This window comes from Mus musculus, chromosome 7 (genome assembly GCF_000001635.26).
Source record: "Mus musculus strain C57BL/6J chromosome 7, GRCm38.p6 C57BL/6J".
Classification (NCBI taxonomy): Eukaryota; Metazoa; Chordata; class Mammalia; order Rodentia; family Muridae; genus Mus; species Mus musculus.
The window spans coordinates 55,238,886-55,258,454 of NC_000073.6; the positions used below are offsets into that span (position 1 = coordinate 55,238,886).

The 19,569-nt window shown below is 37.3% G+C and overlaps 1 protein-coding gene, 1 non-coding gene and 1 pseudogene across 3 annotated transcripts in view; 1 reads left to right on the forward strand and 2 right to left on the reverse strand.

The window, feature by feature from the left end:
- Luzp2 (leucine zipper protein 2) overlaps positions 1–19,569 on the forward strand; it is a 433,644-nt gene that overhangs the window by 403,641 nt on the left and 10,434 nt on the right. For both annotated transcript variants that reach the window (NM_178705.5, XM_006540826.4), the window contains exon 10: positions 10,513–10,605. In NM_178705.5, the coding sequence (NP_848820.4) occupies positions 10,513–10,605 (93 nt within the window). The remainder of the gene's footprint in view (positions 1–10,512; positions 10,606–19,569) is intronic.
- Positions 4,363–5,057, reverse strand: Gm17838 (predicted gene, 17838; annotated as a pseudogene).
- Positions 5,048–5,152, reverse strand: LOC115486569. The gene has a single exon (XR_003946919.1). It is a non-coding gene; the product is annotated as a U6 spliceosomal RNA (small nuclear RNA).

The following is a 19,569-nucleotide window of genomic DNA, read 5'->3' on the forward strand; positions in this document are numbered from 1 at the left end:
ATCAAGAATAATAATATGGAAAAGGTTGGAGGGAGGATTGTTGGTCCTTGTGGAGTACTACCTTAGAACTTGCATCACATTGTGAATTTTCAGTCCTTTGGGCTGTATTTTTGCATTATACAGACCTCCCTAATTTTATATGTCATAAAAATTGACTTAAGCCATATTAAAGAAGGCATGTTAGTAAGGCTGTAGGAACAAGCCAAGTAGAGAAAGCAAGTGTTCTAGAAGATGGAACACATTAACTATACAATTGGATTTCATGGTGAGAGAACAGGACAAATTACACATAGCTACAGATTACACATGTTGTTGTTGTTTGTTTGTTTGTTTCTCTTTCATATATTATACCCATACCACAGTTTCTTCTCCCAGCTACTCTCTCCCTCACTTCCTTTCTCCCTCAGATCCACTCCCCCTCTGTTTACCTTCAGAAAATAGCAGGCCTCCCAGTAAGCAAACATGGCATATCAAGATTCAATAGGCATATACCCTCATACTGAGGTCAGATGAGGCAACCCATTAGGAGGAAAAGGGTCCCAAAAGCAGGCAACGGAGTAAGAGACAGGACCTGCACCCACCTGTAGGAGTTCCACAAGAACACCAAGCTATACAACCATAACATATGTGCAGAGGACCCAGGTCAGACTCACACCAGCTCTCTGATTGTTGCTTCAGTCTCTCTGAGCCCCCAGCGAGCCTTGATTATTTCTGAATCTGGCCAGTCATGTTTCAATCATGAAGCTACTATGAAACGACCTGGGTGTGTGCCTCTCTCTTAGATCACTCAGGGAATGTGGTACTTCATCTCATTCCATACCATAGAATGAAAGATGACTGTGATGGTTTGTATATCCTTGGACCAGGGAGTGGCACCATCTGGAGGTGTGGCCTTGTTGGACTAGGTGTGACCTGGTTGGAATGGGTGTGTCACTGTGGGTGTGGGCATAAGATCCTCACCCTAGTTGCCTGGAAGTCAGTCTTCCACTAGCAGCCTTTGGATGAAGACATAGAACTCTCAGCTCCTCCTGCGTCATGCCTGCCTCGATACGGCCATGCTCCCACCTTGATGATAATGGACTGAACCTGAACCTGTAAGCCAGCCCCAATTAAATGGTTTTTTTCTTTTTTTTTTTATAAGACTTGCCTTGGTCATGGTGTCTGTTCACAGCAGTAAAACCCTAACTAAGACAATGACCATTAAAGGTGTAGTAGAAAAGGAGAAGGAACAAAGAATATTTATTGAGAACAGAATAGGGCTTCCAGGGATAAAACAGAATTAATTTGATCTCTCTTTTAATTGTAATTTTATTTCAATACTTAAAGTGTATGTAAATGTTTACTCATTCATATAGCTGCTAGCTACATAATTTAAATTGCCTTTGAATTACTCTAATTTATTTTGCAATCATTTCTTCAGTCATATGCATGTCTAGTTGCTTTATGATTCAGCACTTATCTCTAGTTTCATTGTTTATTTTTTAAGTATAAATCATTAAAAAAGCAAAATGAAAATAACAAACAATAATTAGTTGATTGAAAAATACCTACTAGCTTCCAAAGATTCAGTAATGAATATATTGTCCTCTGGAGATTGTAATCCAATATATAAGCCAACAATAAATTGCTGTGATTCCCTTCCTGTGCAGTCTGGTGCTAAGTAATTTGGGGCTTATCAAAATAAAACATTTAATTCAAACTGAAGCTACCAGAACCTTAAATCACAAGATATCCAAAATACGTTCTAGGAAATTTTTAAGCCTTATTTTATTTTATGTATGAATGTTTTGCTGGCATGCATCTATGTGCACCACATGTGACTGTTGAATCCGCCTGGTAATGGAGTTTTAGGTGGTTTTGAGCCACTCTGTCAGTGCTGGGAATTGAACTTGGGTCCTTTGCAAGAACAAGTGCTTTTACCTACTGAGCAATCTCTCCAACCCTTTACAGATTTTTAATTTACATATGAAACATATTTTACATATGAAACATATTATGAAAAACAGTATTCTATATCAGACTTGTGAACCAAAAAATTAAAAGTTTAGAAATAAAAACATGTCCTGGGTACAACAAATGTATGCATGTGACATCTCCATGCATGTGACAAAAGCTGAAAGGCAAGTAACAATCGTACTTGTTTTTACACAGTTGCTGCTATTATACGTTTGAAATAAAATATCAAAGTTACTTAGTTATCTGATTGTTCAACTGAAATGTAATATAGAAAACATCAGAAAATACATTAAAAACTATTTGGTTAGTGTAATTTAATGTGTTCTTTATGCTTTCTTTAGCTGTTGTCCTCTTTATCACTGTCAGGGAGAGTCGCTCTTGATACCAGTGTCTCTTATTTCCTCTATTATCATAAATCTGGGTCTTCATTTCACCTGTAAGTTGGAGGTAATGGGAATCAGGTGGCGGTCACCCAATTGAGTTTTCCTAGGACAAATTCACATTTGACTCTTTTTAAGATTGCTTTTTGTGGACTAGAAAGATGGCTTGGGGGTTAAAAACATAAGCTCTGCTTGTAGATTTGAGATTGATCCCACATGTACATGATGTCTCATAACCATCTGTAACTCAATTTACAGGGGACTTGATGCTCTTTCTGGCCTCTATAGGCTCAAGCTTTGCGGGTGGTGCACATGGAAACATGCTTTGTGTTCAAGCAGGGAACCAATAACTGATTGTGTAGACATCATAATAATCAAAAAGCATCCTTCTCCTCTTCACATCACCAAAGGAACTTAACCCAGAACAGACACTGGGTTCACTTGTTATCAGCAAACAGATTAGTTAAGAGTTTAAGAGTATCATTCCTTTTTCAACAGAGTTTAGGACATTTAATTTGTCCCAAAGTCAACACACACAAACACACACACACACACACACACACACACACACAAAGCACACAAAACATTTCTTTACAGCCCTCCATTGCAAATGGAAAATTAAAAAATATATATTTGTAAAGGAAAACAGTTTTGTATATGGAATGAATCAGCATAATTTCAAAATGTACAGATAAAGATTAGTTCTATCATTGATCTATAAAAGCTTATATGAATAACTGGTCAAAACCAACCGGGTATCTCTTTTGAAATGTTATCTATCTGGATTGAACATAGACCACACAGCTTGATACTGTGTTGGAATGACTTCACACAGCTGTCATTGAACAGGTAGCAGAGTAAAAACCTCACAGTCCTTTCTTTCAAACGAAAAGTGAAAGACTGGGATGGAAGAAGCTACTCAAACTATTTTCTTTCCTGTGGTTAAAAGTCGCCTCTCCTCCTCTACCACTTAAGAATCTTTCTCATCTACCAAGCCTCATTCTCTCTGCCCACTGCCTCGGCTCCTAAAACTCTCTTGCCTCCAACAAGACCACCAAAGTCACTTTTACTCTTAGGCTTGTCTCAGTCCAAGGTAACAATGTTTCTATCAGTGTAAGTCCCTGCACTTTCTTAGGAGACCAAGGTTACCTGCTATGGTTGTTAGGAATTAAATCAGGGCAGGATAAAGGGGCCACAGTACAACTGAGTCTGTTCTGTGACAATTTTATTAAGAGCAATCTGGCTTTTTTTAGTGGATATTTTCTTTATTTACATTTCAAATATTATCCCCTTCCCCAGTTGCCCCTCCACAACTCCCCTATCCTATCCACCTCCCACTTCTATGAGGGTGCTCCCCCATCCATCCACAAACTTTCACCTGACCACCCTAGAATTCCCCTACACTGGGGGGCATCAAGCCTTCACAGGACCAAGATCCTCCCCTGTTATTAATGCCAGATAAGGCCATCCTCTGCTATATATGCAGCTGGAGCCATGGGTCCCTCAATGTGTACTTTTTAGTTGGTGAGTTAGTCCCTGGGAGCTCTCAGGAGCAGGTCCTCTGGTTGGTTGATATTGTTGTTCTTCCTGTGGAGTTGCAAACCCCTCAACACCTTCAGTCCTTTTCCTAACTCCTCCATTGGGGTCCCTGTGCTCAGTCTAATGGTGGGTGCAAGGATCCACATCTGGCTTTTTATACATTTATCAGAAACAGAATATAATGGCAATTGCCAGAATCAATACAGGTGTGGTTGCCAGGATATACTGACGTTTTCTAGCTGTACAGGGTTCACAAGATTCATGTCTAAGAGCAATTGTCCTACCAAGCTTCCAAGCTTCCTTGGCTTCCAAGGGAACATATAAAGAAACACAAAGAGGCCTGGATACTTCACTGCCTGTGGGAGTGCATTAGTCTCTCAGGAACTGGAAGGCGCATTGTATCCCAGGAGCCATGGATTCTAACCTGAAAAACCTATGATGCCCACCTCTCAAGGTAGCTAGGCCAAGACAACTCTGTAGTTCCCTGCACACCAGTCTCTCCATCTTCCAAGGTCTCACTGGCAACTTTGGCATCTTTCTCGCTATTGAAGTTTACAAAGGCAAACTCTTTGAAAGAACCAATTTCCTAATCTGTGTACAGAGCCCTCAAATGATTCTTTTTGGTGGTATCCTCTGGCAGACCCTTGACAAACAGGGGATTGGATGGATGACTTCTTGCAATAGGCAATACCCTGGTTCCTTGTAACTCCAGCCTGATTACTCCCGATTTCCATTTTATTACAGGAGTTTATAGCTTCTTTAGCATCTTCAAAGGAAGCAAATTCTATAAATGCATACCCTCTAGATTTGCCATTTAGGTTATGGGTCACTTTGACAAAAGCTGATTATTCGTATATTTCCTGAAGAACTTCTTCTGTTGCACTGAAGAGAATATTTTGTAAAACCAGAGCTTTTGATTCACCACTCCAAGTGCTATTCTCTTCAGATCTCTCTTGCCTTTATCACTTCTCTCCAGTGTAATAGAGTGAAAGAGATCACCCATCAATTCTGGCCTCCCACTTTTCTTCAAAGTTTTCCTCTGTATCTGCTTCAGTCTTAAATTCAGTAAGAAATCCCCTCAGACTCCCCATCCTGGCTGACCAATCTGATTTCTGTGGCATCTTCTAAAACTTCTTTTAATTCATCTTCATTGATGTTGAAAGAAATGGTTTTTAAATATGAAAAACTTGGTGAATTTTCCTGTCATTCTTGTGCAGGGGCCATGCTAATCTCCTCTGTATCATTTCAATTTCAGTTCATGGACTGCCAAAGCAAGCAAAGGGGTGCCATCCATATCATTTGTTTTTTCTGTTGTTTAAAAAGTAAAAACAACAACAACAACAAAAAACAAAACAAACAAAAAAACAAACAAACAAACAAAAAAACCCAGATTTATATTTATGTCTTCTAAACAAGGTAAGGCTAGAAAAAAAAAAAAAAGACAAGTCTCAATTCCTTCTACACATCAATGAAGTTAGACTTATGTGTCAAGAGTAATTACTTAGTGTGTTTAGCAAAAGCCCGGGATCTTTTTTTTTTCTTTTTTTATTGGATATTTTCCTTATTTACATTTCAAGTGTTATCCCATTTCCCGGTTTCCCCCACCCTCCCAGAAACCCCCTATCCCATCCTCCCTACCCCTCCTTCTATGAGGGTGTTCCTCCACCCACCAACTCCCACCTCTCTGCCCTGGATTCCCCTTCACTGAGGAATCTATCAATCCTTCATAGGACCAAGGGCCTCTCCTTCCATTGACACATGACAAGGACATCCTCTGCTACATATGCAGCTGGAGCCATGTGTACTCCTTGGTTAATGGCTTAGTCCCTAGGATCAATGGGGGTCTGGTTGGTTGATATTGTAGTTCTTCCTATGGGGTTGCAAACCCCTTCAATTTCTTCAGTCCTTTCTCTAACTTCTCTATTGGGGAACCAGAGCTCAGCCCAATGGTTGGCTGTGAGCATCTGCCTCTGTATTTGAAAGGCTCAGGCCGGTCCTCTCCAGAGACAGCCATATCAGGTTCTTTGAGCATGCACTTTTTGACATCCACAGTAGTGTCTGGGTTTAGTAACTGTATATGGGATGAATTCCCAGGTGGAAGAGTGTCTGGATGGCCTTTCCTTCAGTCTCTGCTCTACTTTGTCTCCATATTTGCTCCTGTGAGTATTCTGCTCTCCTTCTAAGAAGGACCAAAGCACCCACACTTTGGTTTTCCATCTTCTTGAGATTCATGTGGTCTGTGAATTGTATCTTGGGTATTCCAGACTTCTGGGCTAATATCCACTTATCAGTGAATACATACCATGTGTGTTCTTTTGTGATTGGGTTACCTCACTCAGCATATTTTTTAGTTCCATCCATTTACCTAAGAATTTCATGAATTCATCATTTTTAATAGCTGAGTAGTACTCCATTGTGTAAATGTACCACATTTTCTGTATCCATTCCTCTGTTGAAGGACATCTGGATTCTTTACAGCTCCTGGCTATTATAAATAAGGCTGCTATGAACATAGTGGAACATGTGTCCTTATTACATGTTGGAGCATCTTCTGAGTACATGCCCAGGAATGGTGTAGCTGGGTCCTCAGGTAATGCTATGTCCAATTTTCTGAGGAACCACCAAACTGATTTCCAGAATGGTTGTACCAGCTTGCAATCCCACCAGCAATGGGGGAGTGTTCCTTTTTCTCCACATCCTCACCAGCATCTGCTTTCACCTGAGCTTTTTTATTTTAGCCATGGTATGAGGTAGAATCTCAGGGTTGTTTTGATTTTCATTTCCCCGATGACTAAGGATGTCGAATATTTCTTTAGGTGCTTCTTAGCCATTCAATATTCCTCAGTTGAAATTTCTTTGTTTAGCTCTGTACCCCAATTTTAATAGGGTTATTTGGTTCTCTGGTGTCTAACATCTTGAGTTCTTTGTATATATTGCAATATTAGCCCTCTATTGGGTGTAGCATTGGTAAAGATCTTTTTGGAATCTGTTGGTTGCCTTTTTGTCCTTTTGACCATGTCCTTTGTCTTACAGAAGCTTTGACATTTTATGAGGCCCCATTTGTCAATTCTTAATCTTAAAGCATAAGCCATTGGTGTTCTGTTCAGGAATTTTTCCCCTGTGCCCATATGTTCGAGATTCTTCCCCACTTTCTCCTCTATAAGTTTCAGTGTATCTGGGTGTATGTGGAGACCTTGATCCACTTTGACTTTAGCTTTGTACAAGGAGATAAGAATAGGTCAATTTGCATTTTTCTACATGCTGCCAGCCAGTTGAAGCAGCACCAATCAGGAATGGGGATGGGTGGGTTGGGGAGCAAGGGTGAGGGAAGGGGAATTTTCAAAGGGGAAACTAGGAAAGGGGGTAACATTTGAAATGTAAATAAAGCTGGTGTGGTGGTGCATGCCTTTAATCCCAGCACTCCAGAGGCATAGGCAGGGGGATTTCTGAGTTTGAGGCCAGCCTGGTCTACAGGGCTATGCAGAGAAACCCTGTCTCAAAAACAAAACAAAACAAAACAAAACAAAACAAAACAAAACAAAACAAAACAAAACAAAACAAAACAACAAAAAAAGAAAGAATGAAAGAAAGAAAACAAAAAAGAAATGTAAATAAAGAAAATATCTAATAAAAATAAATAAATTACAATGAACGAAAAAAAAATGCTGTCTTTTCTTCCACTGGAAAGTTTTAGCTCCTTTGTCAAAGATCAAGTGACCATAGGTGTATGAGTTCATTTCTGGGTCTTCAATTCTGTTCCATTGATCTTCCTGCCTGTCTCTGTACCAGTACCATGCAGCTTTATCACTAATGCTCTGTAATAAAGCTTGAGGTCAGGGATGATGATTCCCCCAGAAGTTCTTTTATTATTGAGAATAGTTTTTGCTATGCTGGGTCTTTTTTTTTTTTTAATTCCAAATGAATTTGCAAATTGCTCTTTCTAACTCTATGAAGAATTGATTTGGAATTTTGATGGGGATTGCATTGACTCTGTAGATTGCTTTCGGCAAGTAAATAATATTTACTATATTAATCCTGCCAATCCATGAGCATGAGAGATCTTTCCATCTTCTGAGATCTTCGATTTTTTTTCTTCAGAGACTTTAATTTCTTGTCATACAGATATTTTACTTGCTTGGTTAGAGTCACACCAAGCTATGTAATATTATTTATGACTATTGTGAAGGGTGCAGTTTCTCTAATTTCTATCTCAGCCTGTTTATCCTTTGAGTAAGGGAAGGCTACTGATTTGTTCGAATTAATTTTTTATCAAGCCACATTGCTGAAGTTGTTTATCAGCTTTAGGAGTTCTCTGGTGGAATTTTTGGGGTCACTTAACTATATGATTATATCATCTACAAATAGTCATATTTTGACTTCTTCCTTTCCAATTTGTAATACATTGACCTCCTTTTGTTGTCTACCTGCTCTAGCAAGAACTTTGAGTACTATATTGAATAGACAGTGAGAGAGTAAGCAGCCTTGTCTAGTCGCTGATTTTAGTGAGATTGTTTTAAGTTTCTCTCTATTTAGTTTGATGTTGGCAAAGGGTTTGTGTTATATTGATTTTACTATGTTTAGGTATGGGCCTTGAATTCCTGATCTTCCAAGACTTTTAACATGAAGCAATGCTGAATTTTGTCAAATGCTTTTTCAGTATCTAATGAAATGATCATGTGTTTTTTTCTTTGAGTTTGTTTATGTAGTGGATTATATTGTTGGATTTTTGTATATTGAACCATCCCTGAATCCCTAGGATGAAGCCTACTTGATGGTGGTGAATGGTCATTTTCACATGGTTTTAGATTTGTTTGGCAAGTATTTTATTGAGTATTTATTGAATATTTTTGCATAAATGTTCATAAGGGAGATTGTTCTGAAGTTCTCTTTCTTTGTTTGGTCTTTGTGTGGTTTAAGTATAAGTGTAATTGTGGCTTCATAGAGGGAATTGGGTAATGGTCCCTCTGTTTCTATTTGTGAAATAGTTTGAAGAGTATTGGTATTTTGTCTTTAAAACTCTGATGGCATTCTCCACTAAACCATCTGCTCCTGGAAAAGCCCAGCATCTTAATGAAAATGGAACAGAAAAATGAACTAGAGTTTTTTGTCTTCCAAATTTCTGTTAATATTCCATAAGCCTTATTGGTCTCACTTGCAAAATACATACTACCATGTATATTAAGGATTTGTAATAATCTTTTCAAACACTATTGTTGTGAGAATCCTTTGTTAATAAGGAGTGCAGTTGTTTGCGGAGGGCTATGTGAAGACCATAATGAATAGCTGAAGATCCTGGCTGGGTTTTTGTATTCTGACCAGATTCTGGTCTACTCTTGAATTTCTTAGATCTCAGTAATTAGAATGTTCATATATTTCTCCTATGTGGCCCATTGCAATGAATACTTCAGACTTGGGAGATAACATTTATGAATTTATACTTATCCTTCCTAGAGCAGCGTTATATTTAAATAAGTTGTGGCAAAACACACAGACTTAAAATTCCCCAGTGGACAGTCACAGATCTTACCATAGTGAATTATGTATAATATTTGTATGTTTCTTTTGGCCAGATTGTTTTGTACTTTCTTAATGTTCCTAATGAGATAAGTTTTATAATGATAATTTGGTACCCAGAGGTAAACAGCTTGTTTTGTAAAGGAACAGAATGCACAAAACCCTGGAGGAACACTCTGCAATGTTGTAAGATATTTTCTGTCTTATTGAAAAAGTGAAGCATGGACTCATTATATCTCAGACAAACTGAGGATTAGTACAAAAAAGAAATGATAAGATTCCTGTCTTTTGAAGATTCTTTCTGTAAAAAAAGGTTATTCTTTAAGAAATATGCATAACCAACAGAAAAGCTTCCATTAGACCTCACTAATGCAAAAATTCAATATATATTATTTTTCTTAATTTCAAAAATAAGAATTTTAAGGCACATTTTAAAGACGTCTTGTGACAGAATTCTCCCTGTCAAATTACATTAAAATATTAGAGCAGTAGGAGCCTGTGATTGGTCAGGGAAAAGGGAGGCGGAGCTAAAAGGCAGAGAGGCAGAGAGCAACTCAGGAGGGAGGGGGGAAGCAAGATGAAGGCAGAGGGACAGAAAGAAGATCTTGAACCAGCGTGGCTTTAAGTAGCCACAGGTAGTTATAATGTCATAAAGAATAGAATAATTGGGATAATTTGTCTAATCTAGATGGGCAGCTTTTATCATTATCAAATGGTTCTGATATTACTCTATTGGCATCATGTGAATTGATAATTTATTGATATATAAATCTGATTGGTTAATTATAAGCTTCAAGAGTTTTGTTTTTACTGGGTTGCTTGGTGTTATGGCGGCTGACCGCAGGGTGGACGGTCATTGTGTGGGGCTGGCATGGCAGCAAACGGAACTTGCAAGTTCTAGCGCAGCTGGAAAGTTGGCAGACAGAGAGTAGCTTGATGGGCATGGGAACTTGGCAGTTCTTTTTTAAGATTTCCCACAACAATTTCTTATATAATAACGCCTATTTTATTTTAAGAGTGACATATTGACATGTAATTTATGTTATATAACACTACGAGTTAAAACCTATTTCCCTTCTTTTTAATATGTATTTTTTTCTTTTTTCTCTATATCTCTTTCCAGCCACAACCAAGTTCTCCAGGACATCATGACAGCTCTCAAGTTCAAGCAACAAAAGAAGAGAGTAGGAGACCCTCTGTGTGTGGTCCTCAAGATGTAAGAATAACCTAAAGTGGTTTGGAAAGAAGGGCACAACATATGGCAATGATAGCTCAAGCCATCATGGAATGTTCTTGGGGGAGGGTGATGTCTACTTTCTAAGCATGATAAATTTCTGTGTGATGACACAGATGTTGCCTAGACAGCAGCAGGTAAATGTTCTTCTAGGTTTTATAGCCAGATTCCGCTATGCAACTGAAGGCTTAGCATTACATACATTCCTACAACCAGGCAATAGATAATCAAAAGGTTAAAGCCAAACAGAAAAAGGAGCAAAAAAAACTAGTTTGTGGTATTTACCACCTACAAAAAGCAAATGCGCCATCACTGAACAACATGCTAGACAAAGGGAGATCCTCTACCTTCGCACACAATAAAGAGATAGAAGCCTGAATTGTAGGGTTCCCTCTTAATAAGTGCAATAAAAAAAATAAAATATCAATCCATGAAGTCTGTCAGAATGAAGGTTTTTATATCTGTCATGGAAGGTTTAAAGAATATTTTTTGTTAACTGTATTCAGGTATAGGATCTAGTCCAAGTAGAAATTAGTAGAAATGAAACAATCCATGGCGGAAGGAAATAAGCCAACATCTACAGAAAATAAGAAAGAAGGGAAAACAAGTAAATTGGTACATGTTTCTGTTCTGCTAGCTCCCAACATGCACTTGGAAAAAACATAATTTCTCAATATGCTTGCAACTGAATTTTTGTGTATAGAACTATATGTCTAGACCATATAATTTAGGATATAAAGTTGAGCAGGAGTAGACGTCAATAGGTACAGTTAACTTCCATGGCATCTAGGAGGAAGGAACACCCTTTCAGTGGCCTTAAGTATGGATAGATCTTTGCTGATGGGAGACATTTTTCACAAACAGAAAATATACTAGAGCACTATTGATACAGAATAGAAAATAGAAAGTGGTAATATACCCATAGATTGATAAGGAACCACAAAGTAAGGACTTAGATTCCCTCATTAAAGAATGTAGTTTGTATCAAATGTTTGTCAACTGAGAGATAAAACAAGTGTTAGTATATAATGGGGAATTTACAGTTTTATATGAGAAATAGAAAAGTTCGGTTTTGTTCATTATGTTCTAAGCATCATTTTGATTTACCATTTTTTTAAAAAGGTGGACCTGTCAAAAATCCTGTGTGTGTGTGTGTGTGTGTGTGTGTGTGTGTGTGTGTGTGTGTGTGTTACTATTTGCCCCCTCTCCTTCTACTATTGCTATCCTTTATAAGTTCCTTTCCTTTGACAATTCCTATAAGCATATCATTCCCTGGTACCATCTTCAGTGGGACCAGTGAGACCATTGTCTCTCATATTACTGCAGTAGACATTGGGGTTTGGTGCCTCAACCTTCCAGATGCTGTGATTCCTAATGTAGAGAATTCTCGGTCAGAGCTATAGACCCAGAAATAATGCAAGCTAGGTAAATTACCAGTTATGAGATGGGAGAATTAGTAGCACAGTATGAATATCAGTTTTCAAGTTTAAAATCAGAACAATCAAAAAGGTAGATTTAAAAGATACAACAGTGCCACAATTCTCACACATACAGAGGACAGAGACCTCAAATACAGAAAACATCAGGGAAAAGTGATCTAGCAGCACTCTGGTTGGAGTTCTTAGATGAATGCCTATACTGAGCTAGTCTAACCTCAGAATAAGGCTCATTTTGCCTCTGAGCAGAGGAAGTCCACAGCTACTTTCATAGCCCTGACTGATATCTGTCTCAGGACTAAGACATCACTTTAGAGAAATCCATTTAAACTTTATTTTCATGCTATGTATTTGGGTGTTTTGCCTGCATATGTCTGTGTGCAGTACTTGCAGAAGCCAGAGAGGCATCAGATCCTTTGGCACTGGAATTACACAAGAGATAATTAGCTACCAGGTGGTTTCTGGGACTGGAGCCTGTGTTCTTTGCAACACCATCCAGTATTCTTAAATGCTGTCCTATGTCTCTAGCCGCTTTTTTAATTAAAATTTATTTTTATACATTTTACATAAAATATATCACATCATTTTATCCCTTCCTTGTCTTTTCTCCATCCCTTCCCAAATTCATCCCTTCCAATTTCTTCCTTTTAAGTATGCACTAATATATAAATAAAACCTGCTGAGTACCAAAAAAAAAAAAAAAAAAAGAATTCTAATCTATGACTTCAGAATGATTTCACCCAGAAAATATGGCTGATAGGACTTTCCACAAACATTAGTTCAGCATTCTATGGATGAATTCTGTACAATTGATATGTTTATTCCAAATAGGCCAGGTAATTTCATGGTACAGATGAATTTCACTAAAAGCAGTTTTCAAATATAAATAATCACAAAGTTATCCAGGGAGTTTATTCATATTTTGAACAACTATTTTGAGTGTCCCAAATGAATAGAGCTGAGGGGATTTTTGTAAACTTTTTGACATGGGTCTGATGACTGTTATCTCAACCCAGACAGTCCTATAGACATGTGTCCTGTGGAATACAATTTAAGAGCCTTGCTTTAGAAGATATGTAGTCTCTGTGGTATATCATCCAGTAAAAAGTTATCTGTTTCTTCTTTTGCTCTACTTATATATTAAAATAGTAATTTCTATATAAGCTCTTACAGTACTGGTAACAGATTTTATTTAAGATTGTCACTTATTATATTATAGTTTAATATAAACATTCATATACACATGACTGTGCATATATGTACATAGCTATAGGACTGTGATTAGTGACTGTGAGGGCTCCAATATGCTTATATTAATCTTAGTAATTGCTAAGTTTCCAAGAGAATGTGAGTGTAAGTTGCTCAGACAAGCACAGAGCCTGGGTAACAATTATCATAAACACCAAGGATTCCAGGTCTTCTTTCTGCAAGCCACATTTGAGAATGGAGCATTTCTGACTTCTTCCAATTAACCAAATGAGTGTACATGCACTTTAAGATCTGTGGGAACTATTCTTGAGTGTAGGTATCTCAACTCAGAATATCCTGAGAATCGTGGTAATCATTATGAAAGTGTGGCAGCCTCAGTCTAGCAAACTGGGATGTCGAAAGGAGAAATGATCTTCTGGCTTATCCTTGGAATTCTAGAAACAAGTTGGGGGAAGAGATGCAATTTCTCAGTGCATGACGGTGTGTGCTTCATTCCTGCTGGTCACAGATTACACTGAGTAGCACAGGGGAGAATGTGGTATGGAAACCTACACCTGAGTCTTAACAGTGCTGGTCTTCAGATCACCTTTTGTAAATGGCTTGATTTCATGAACTTCTTATCAACACTAGCTGTGGCAATGGTTTTTCAATTTTAATATGGCTAAGGATCCCCGGTCCAGCCATTAACATGCCCAGGATCCAGGTATACACATTGGCACATCTATGAGACGAATCTTAGAACACATTTATTTGACTACACCCTACTAGAATATCTGTTGTCAATATTTTGTGCTAAACACTTTGAGATATCCTGATGCAGATTTCAGGCATATTTGTTCATTTTTTAAATGGCTTCAGCTAGATGATACTATAATATTGGATAAAACTGATACAGCAAAACCTGTTATTTCTCCATCTCATTTTCCCACAGTTATTGGTATGTAACATACTAAGAATTAAGAACATTTTTCATTTTGCTCTTATTTTTAGGAATTAAGAATTGAGACCTAATATCAGTAGGGTTTGTGGTATTTTTACTCCTAGCAGTAGCAGACTTTTTAAGGTGCTAAGGAAATGATAAGCAACACAACTCATTGCTTTTACTTACTTCTAGCACATTTGCTCATTTGTCTGCTATGTTGTCTGCTAGCATATTTACTCAGTTCTCTCCCATCTTTATTATTGGCATACTTGCTCAGAAGTCTGCCATGTCTACTACTGGCATATTTGCCAAATTTCTGCCATGTCTACTACTGACACACCTGCACAGTTGGCTGCCACTGTCCTTGCTTGTGAGCTCCTGACCAAATGGAACCTTTTAGTCAGCCATGCATTGTATATAGAAATTAGAGAGGGAAAACATGCAGAAATAAAAACCTAGAGCTACAAATAGTAAATAATGTCAGCTTTTTTTTTTTTTTGTACTATCAGTTTTGCAGAGATTTAAGAGATCTCAGCTTAATGTTAAAGGCATTTTAGCTTTGTGAGTTTTATTTTAAATATAATGCACAAGTAATATAATATACCAGAAATATTTGATCCAGATTAATTTGCATTTCTAAGTAACTTTCAGGTTGTTTTGTTCTTACCATTCTTGTTTTCAGTCTTTAGCTTTTCTCATTTCTTAAGTCAGTATCAACAGGAAGCAGGTGTTTGTGCCAATCATAGATATTTCTTCTGCTGTATTTTAGGCTAAATTGTATATTTCATCAATTAGTTTGTTATTTTAATATTTTAGGAAAGGTCTTTAGGTATATTAATAATCTCTTTTGTAAAATATCAAATTATTAAGAGTGGTAACAAGCTTATAGCAATCTTCAAGTTTAGTTTTAAATGAGACAATTTCATGAAAATCATCCTGCCTTCTTCATTTTCAATGTATTTATTTATTTTAGGGATAGAGTCTCACTATGAAGCCCAGGCTAATCACGGAGTCACAATATTTTTTCCACCTCAGCCTTCAAGTGCCAGAATGACATCTGTGAGCTACAACACCTGGCTAGTCTTGTTCTTAATGATTTATTTCTAAAACTAGTAATATGTAGTAGTTAAAATTAAACATAGCATCAATGTGTCACTGTTTGAGCAGTGGCTACTCATCCCCCTGATTCTGCCTATTAAACAGGCCCATTCCCAACATGCAACATGACTTCATTGATTAAATCCCTAATAGACCATCTGCAACCAACTCAAATATACAGAGAATTTATAATTGATTTATTGTGAATTATCTGAGTGCCCATTAAACTAGTGGGGCTGTTCTAATCAAGGACACATTTTAACTTTAAAATTACTAAAGGATGGCCAATTGATTAATAAGACTATTTTTGCCCTGTTCAAATCAGAGAGAGTAAAGGAAGAATGGTGACATATTTACTTGATGGAGAGGGAAGAAGGACGGTGATGATCAGCAAAAAGAAGGAGAAGAAGAACTGGAGGAAGAGTAGAAAAAGTAGGAGAAGTTTGAGACTAAGAGGAAAAAGGAAAAAACAGATGGAAGGACAGGAAGTGTGTGAGAGGAAGAGAACATAAATGAAGGGAAGGATAATGGAAAGGAAAGAAAACTAGAGAGCAAGATGGAGGAAGACTAGATATGCAGACTGAGATAAAGAGGAAAACAGGTTACATATGTGGTTGGACAGACATACAGAGAGGGGGCTGGTGTCATTTCATGTGTTTGAACAATCCACACTATCTTTCTCAGCTTAATCATGTGTTGCGACATCTCACACTCTTCCATAGCTTAGTGATGCCAATGTACTTGCTATTCACTACTGTGCAATTATCTGTCGAATTTTCTCTCATATTTTTGTCTTAAATATTTTGCAAATGTAAGTATTCTAATGTTTTATCATTTTCTTTCATTTTTACTATTATTGATTAAACTTCCATATTTTTATACAATCCTTATTTGGTTTTCTTTTTCATTAATTATTAAAAATGTGTCCCCAGTTAGTTTTTTCTTTTTTTGAAACATGATTTCCCTACATATCCCCTGCTGAATTAGAATTCACCATGTAGGCCAGAATAACAGCAAACTCACAATAATCCTCCTGTTTCAGCCCAGAAGTCCTGAGATTCTAGGCTTCAAGCACCACACATGATTAGCTAATGGATTTCTATGATAAACATTAAATATTATACCCATGCTTGGTACATTTTACATAGGGAAAACAGCCTACACGTACACTCTCATCTACTCTTTCTCACAAACTTCAGTACTACATACTGCCCTTCCTTCTACCCCTGTAAATTTCCTTCAGGAAAAAGAAATGTGCTATGTAAGTATTATGTTCTCACAATGCCAATTCTAATATTAAGCTTTAACTTATTATTGGTACCATGCACCCAAGAATTCTGTTGACATGATGTAACAAGAACTAATCCATCTACCACATTTCCACTACTTTATAATTGGTTGTAAAAAATCTCAATCTCCTCTCTGGTTAATATTATCTTCTTCTCTTTTTTTGTCAATTTGGACTGTTTTAGGAAATATGAATGTATATAATTGTCTTTACCTTTGAAAATACAATGCTTTCTGATTATTTCTTTAAAGAAAAACAACCATTGTACAGTAGCAAATATAATTTATGTGGTTTGAAAACTAAATTTTCAGATATGTTTTTTTTTTTAATTTTCCCATACCTCCTCCTCTGTCTCCATGATGATGTTCCCACTCCCATACCCATACCCCACCAAGCCTCCCCACTCCCTGAAGCCTCAAGTCTCTCCAGGGTATACTCAATTCTTTAAAATTCCATTACCTACGCTCTGCATTGGGGGGGGGGATAAAAAATGTGTGGAAAGGTGATCCTTAGCTTGACAGGGATATTTGTGGATCCTGCTATTCTGGCATTCTGCTCAAGTTAATTTAGTTCTTGGATCCCAATCTTACTTCCCCCTGCTTTTCATCTTGCCTTTCATCCATTGTGATAGCCCTCCCAACATTGGATAGTAGCTCTTTACTTCTACCAATCTTCACATTTTTTTCCTGCATAAATTTGTTAGTACATATCTCTTAAAGGAGAACGGGTTTTAGTCATAAGTATTTATAAGAATTTGTTATAGCATCTTTGATATTGGGCATAGAAAACCCGATTGTTCGCAAAGTATGAAAGCTTAAATAGCTATTGTGTTTGTCAGATGCCGTTAGGTCTGTCCTGAAGAGATGCAGTTTGGCAGTGCACCTAAAAGAATCCACAGATAAGAATACTAAGATATGGAATGTTCCTCCCTTATTTTAAGGCAAGTTGCTTAGGAGACATCTATCTTGGGAGTCTTTGCTCTATGACCCGAGGCAAAGTCAGCTGCGTGGCTTTAAGCTACTCCACCATAAAGGTGAAATGCTTCTGCAACTTCTGACTTGGACAGGCCCCCACCCACCCCAGACACACACATACCATCACATACCATAACAGTGACATAGCTGAGCCTGGCAAGGATGTAAGCGATTGGATCTTTGATCTCTCTCTCTCTCTCTCTCTCTCTCTCTCTCTCTCTCTCTCTCTCTCTCTCTCTCTCTCTCCCTCCCTCCCTCCCTCTCTCTCTCCCTCCCTCCCTCCCTCCCTCCCTCCCTCCCTCCCTCCTCCCTCCTCCCTCCCTCTCTATCTCTCTATCTATCTCTCTATCTCTCTCAGTCTAGAAAAACCTTTGCGGCAGGAAGTCTGGTTAAGAGATGAGGATTTTCTCTTTGGGCTTGCAGGAACAACAAAGAGGCAGCTGGCAGGATTCAGATAAAACAGTATTCTAGAAAAGAGAGCTAAGGAGCTCAAGAGAAAGGCAGACTAGCTCCATAGAATGACACAAAAGAGATTTCTAAAGACTTAGCAGTTTCGTTGTAGGATCAGGCTTGTAAGTAAACATTTGTATACAGTAAGGAAAATTAAGTTACCTCACTGAGCTAGCAGGTTTTTACCTTAGTTTATTCCCTCCCGTATCTTTATTTGTATAAATATTAGATACTTTAAATGGTTATAAGAATTAAACAAGAACATTATTTAAAGCCCTTACCTAAGAAACTTTCACTATTACAATAGCAATGATGATGATAACACAAGGTAAATATTCTAGGCATACATACACACATGTGCATATACATATTGGAACACACAAATATGCATATGGGACATACACATAAACGTGCATATGCATATTCACACACATACTAGTTGAATAATGATTGAAGGTAGACTCCTTAAACCACAATTTGCATAAAACTTTTTTTTTACCTTTTAGAAGAATTATAATTGATTTGAGCTAATCTTATGAAGAATTAAAGAAAACAGAATGCCTGTATCTATTCCAAGTAGTACTGAAGTATGGCACAAAGAGATAATCATTGTGAAAAATATTTTTCGTGCTTCTGTATGTATTTAATAGTCATGATACAAAAGAAAATCTGTGAGTCTATGTAGGAGACAGCAGAAATAATAAAACAATGCAAAACAAAATAAAAACAGCTTTGCATACATAACCTCCAGAGTCATTTAACAAGAGGGATGCTTACAGAACTGACATAGTTTACAAGCTTTCACTGAAGAGGACAATAATGATGAGAACCCATTTCCTGGGATGAGTTCTATGAAATATAACACATCTATGAAATATAACACAACACAGAAAAAAAAAACTTCTGTCTGTGAACCATCATTGAAAAAAAATAAGCATGGAGTAGCAGAGAACTTACAATGGAATTTTCTCTTAGCAAGAACTAGATTCCTCGGAAACATCACTGTTTGTCCTGTGAATTACCCCATTCTCTCACAGTTGCCATCTTACTACATCCTCACCAGTTATCTCCACACTTGGTTCTATTATTGCCCCTCCCCTTTGTCCTAGAAATTTTCCTCATGAATGCTCTAATCATCACTCAAGGTTAGTTATCCCTTCACTATTTGAAAATGAAATGGCAAGGTATTCAAATCATCAATAACCAATCATTTCTTTATTGACAATATGTCACAAATCTTTCCATGGGTGTTATAGAATGTTTCTCTATAGAATTTTCCTGTAGAAAATGAAGTGCCTAATGTTTTTACTATGATTTCTGCAGATATTCCATATCACTTTTCTATTAGGCATATATTGATAAAAAAATATTCAATAGAAAATGGACCTCTTATAAACCACGACCACATCTGGTCATGCAGACAAATCAGGCATGTGAACATTTTAGATGATCATGTATTTCATGATCTGTGACTTTATCCATTTGCTCATTAGTAGGAATTAGATACTGACAATCTACTCTATGATTGTGATCTATGGGCCATCAATGATCATAGCTTTTGTCTTAGAG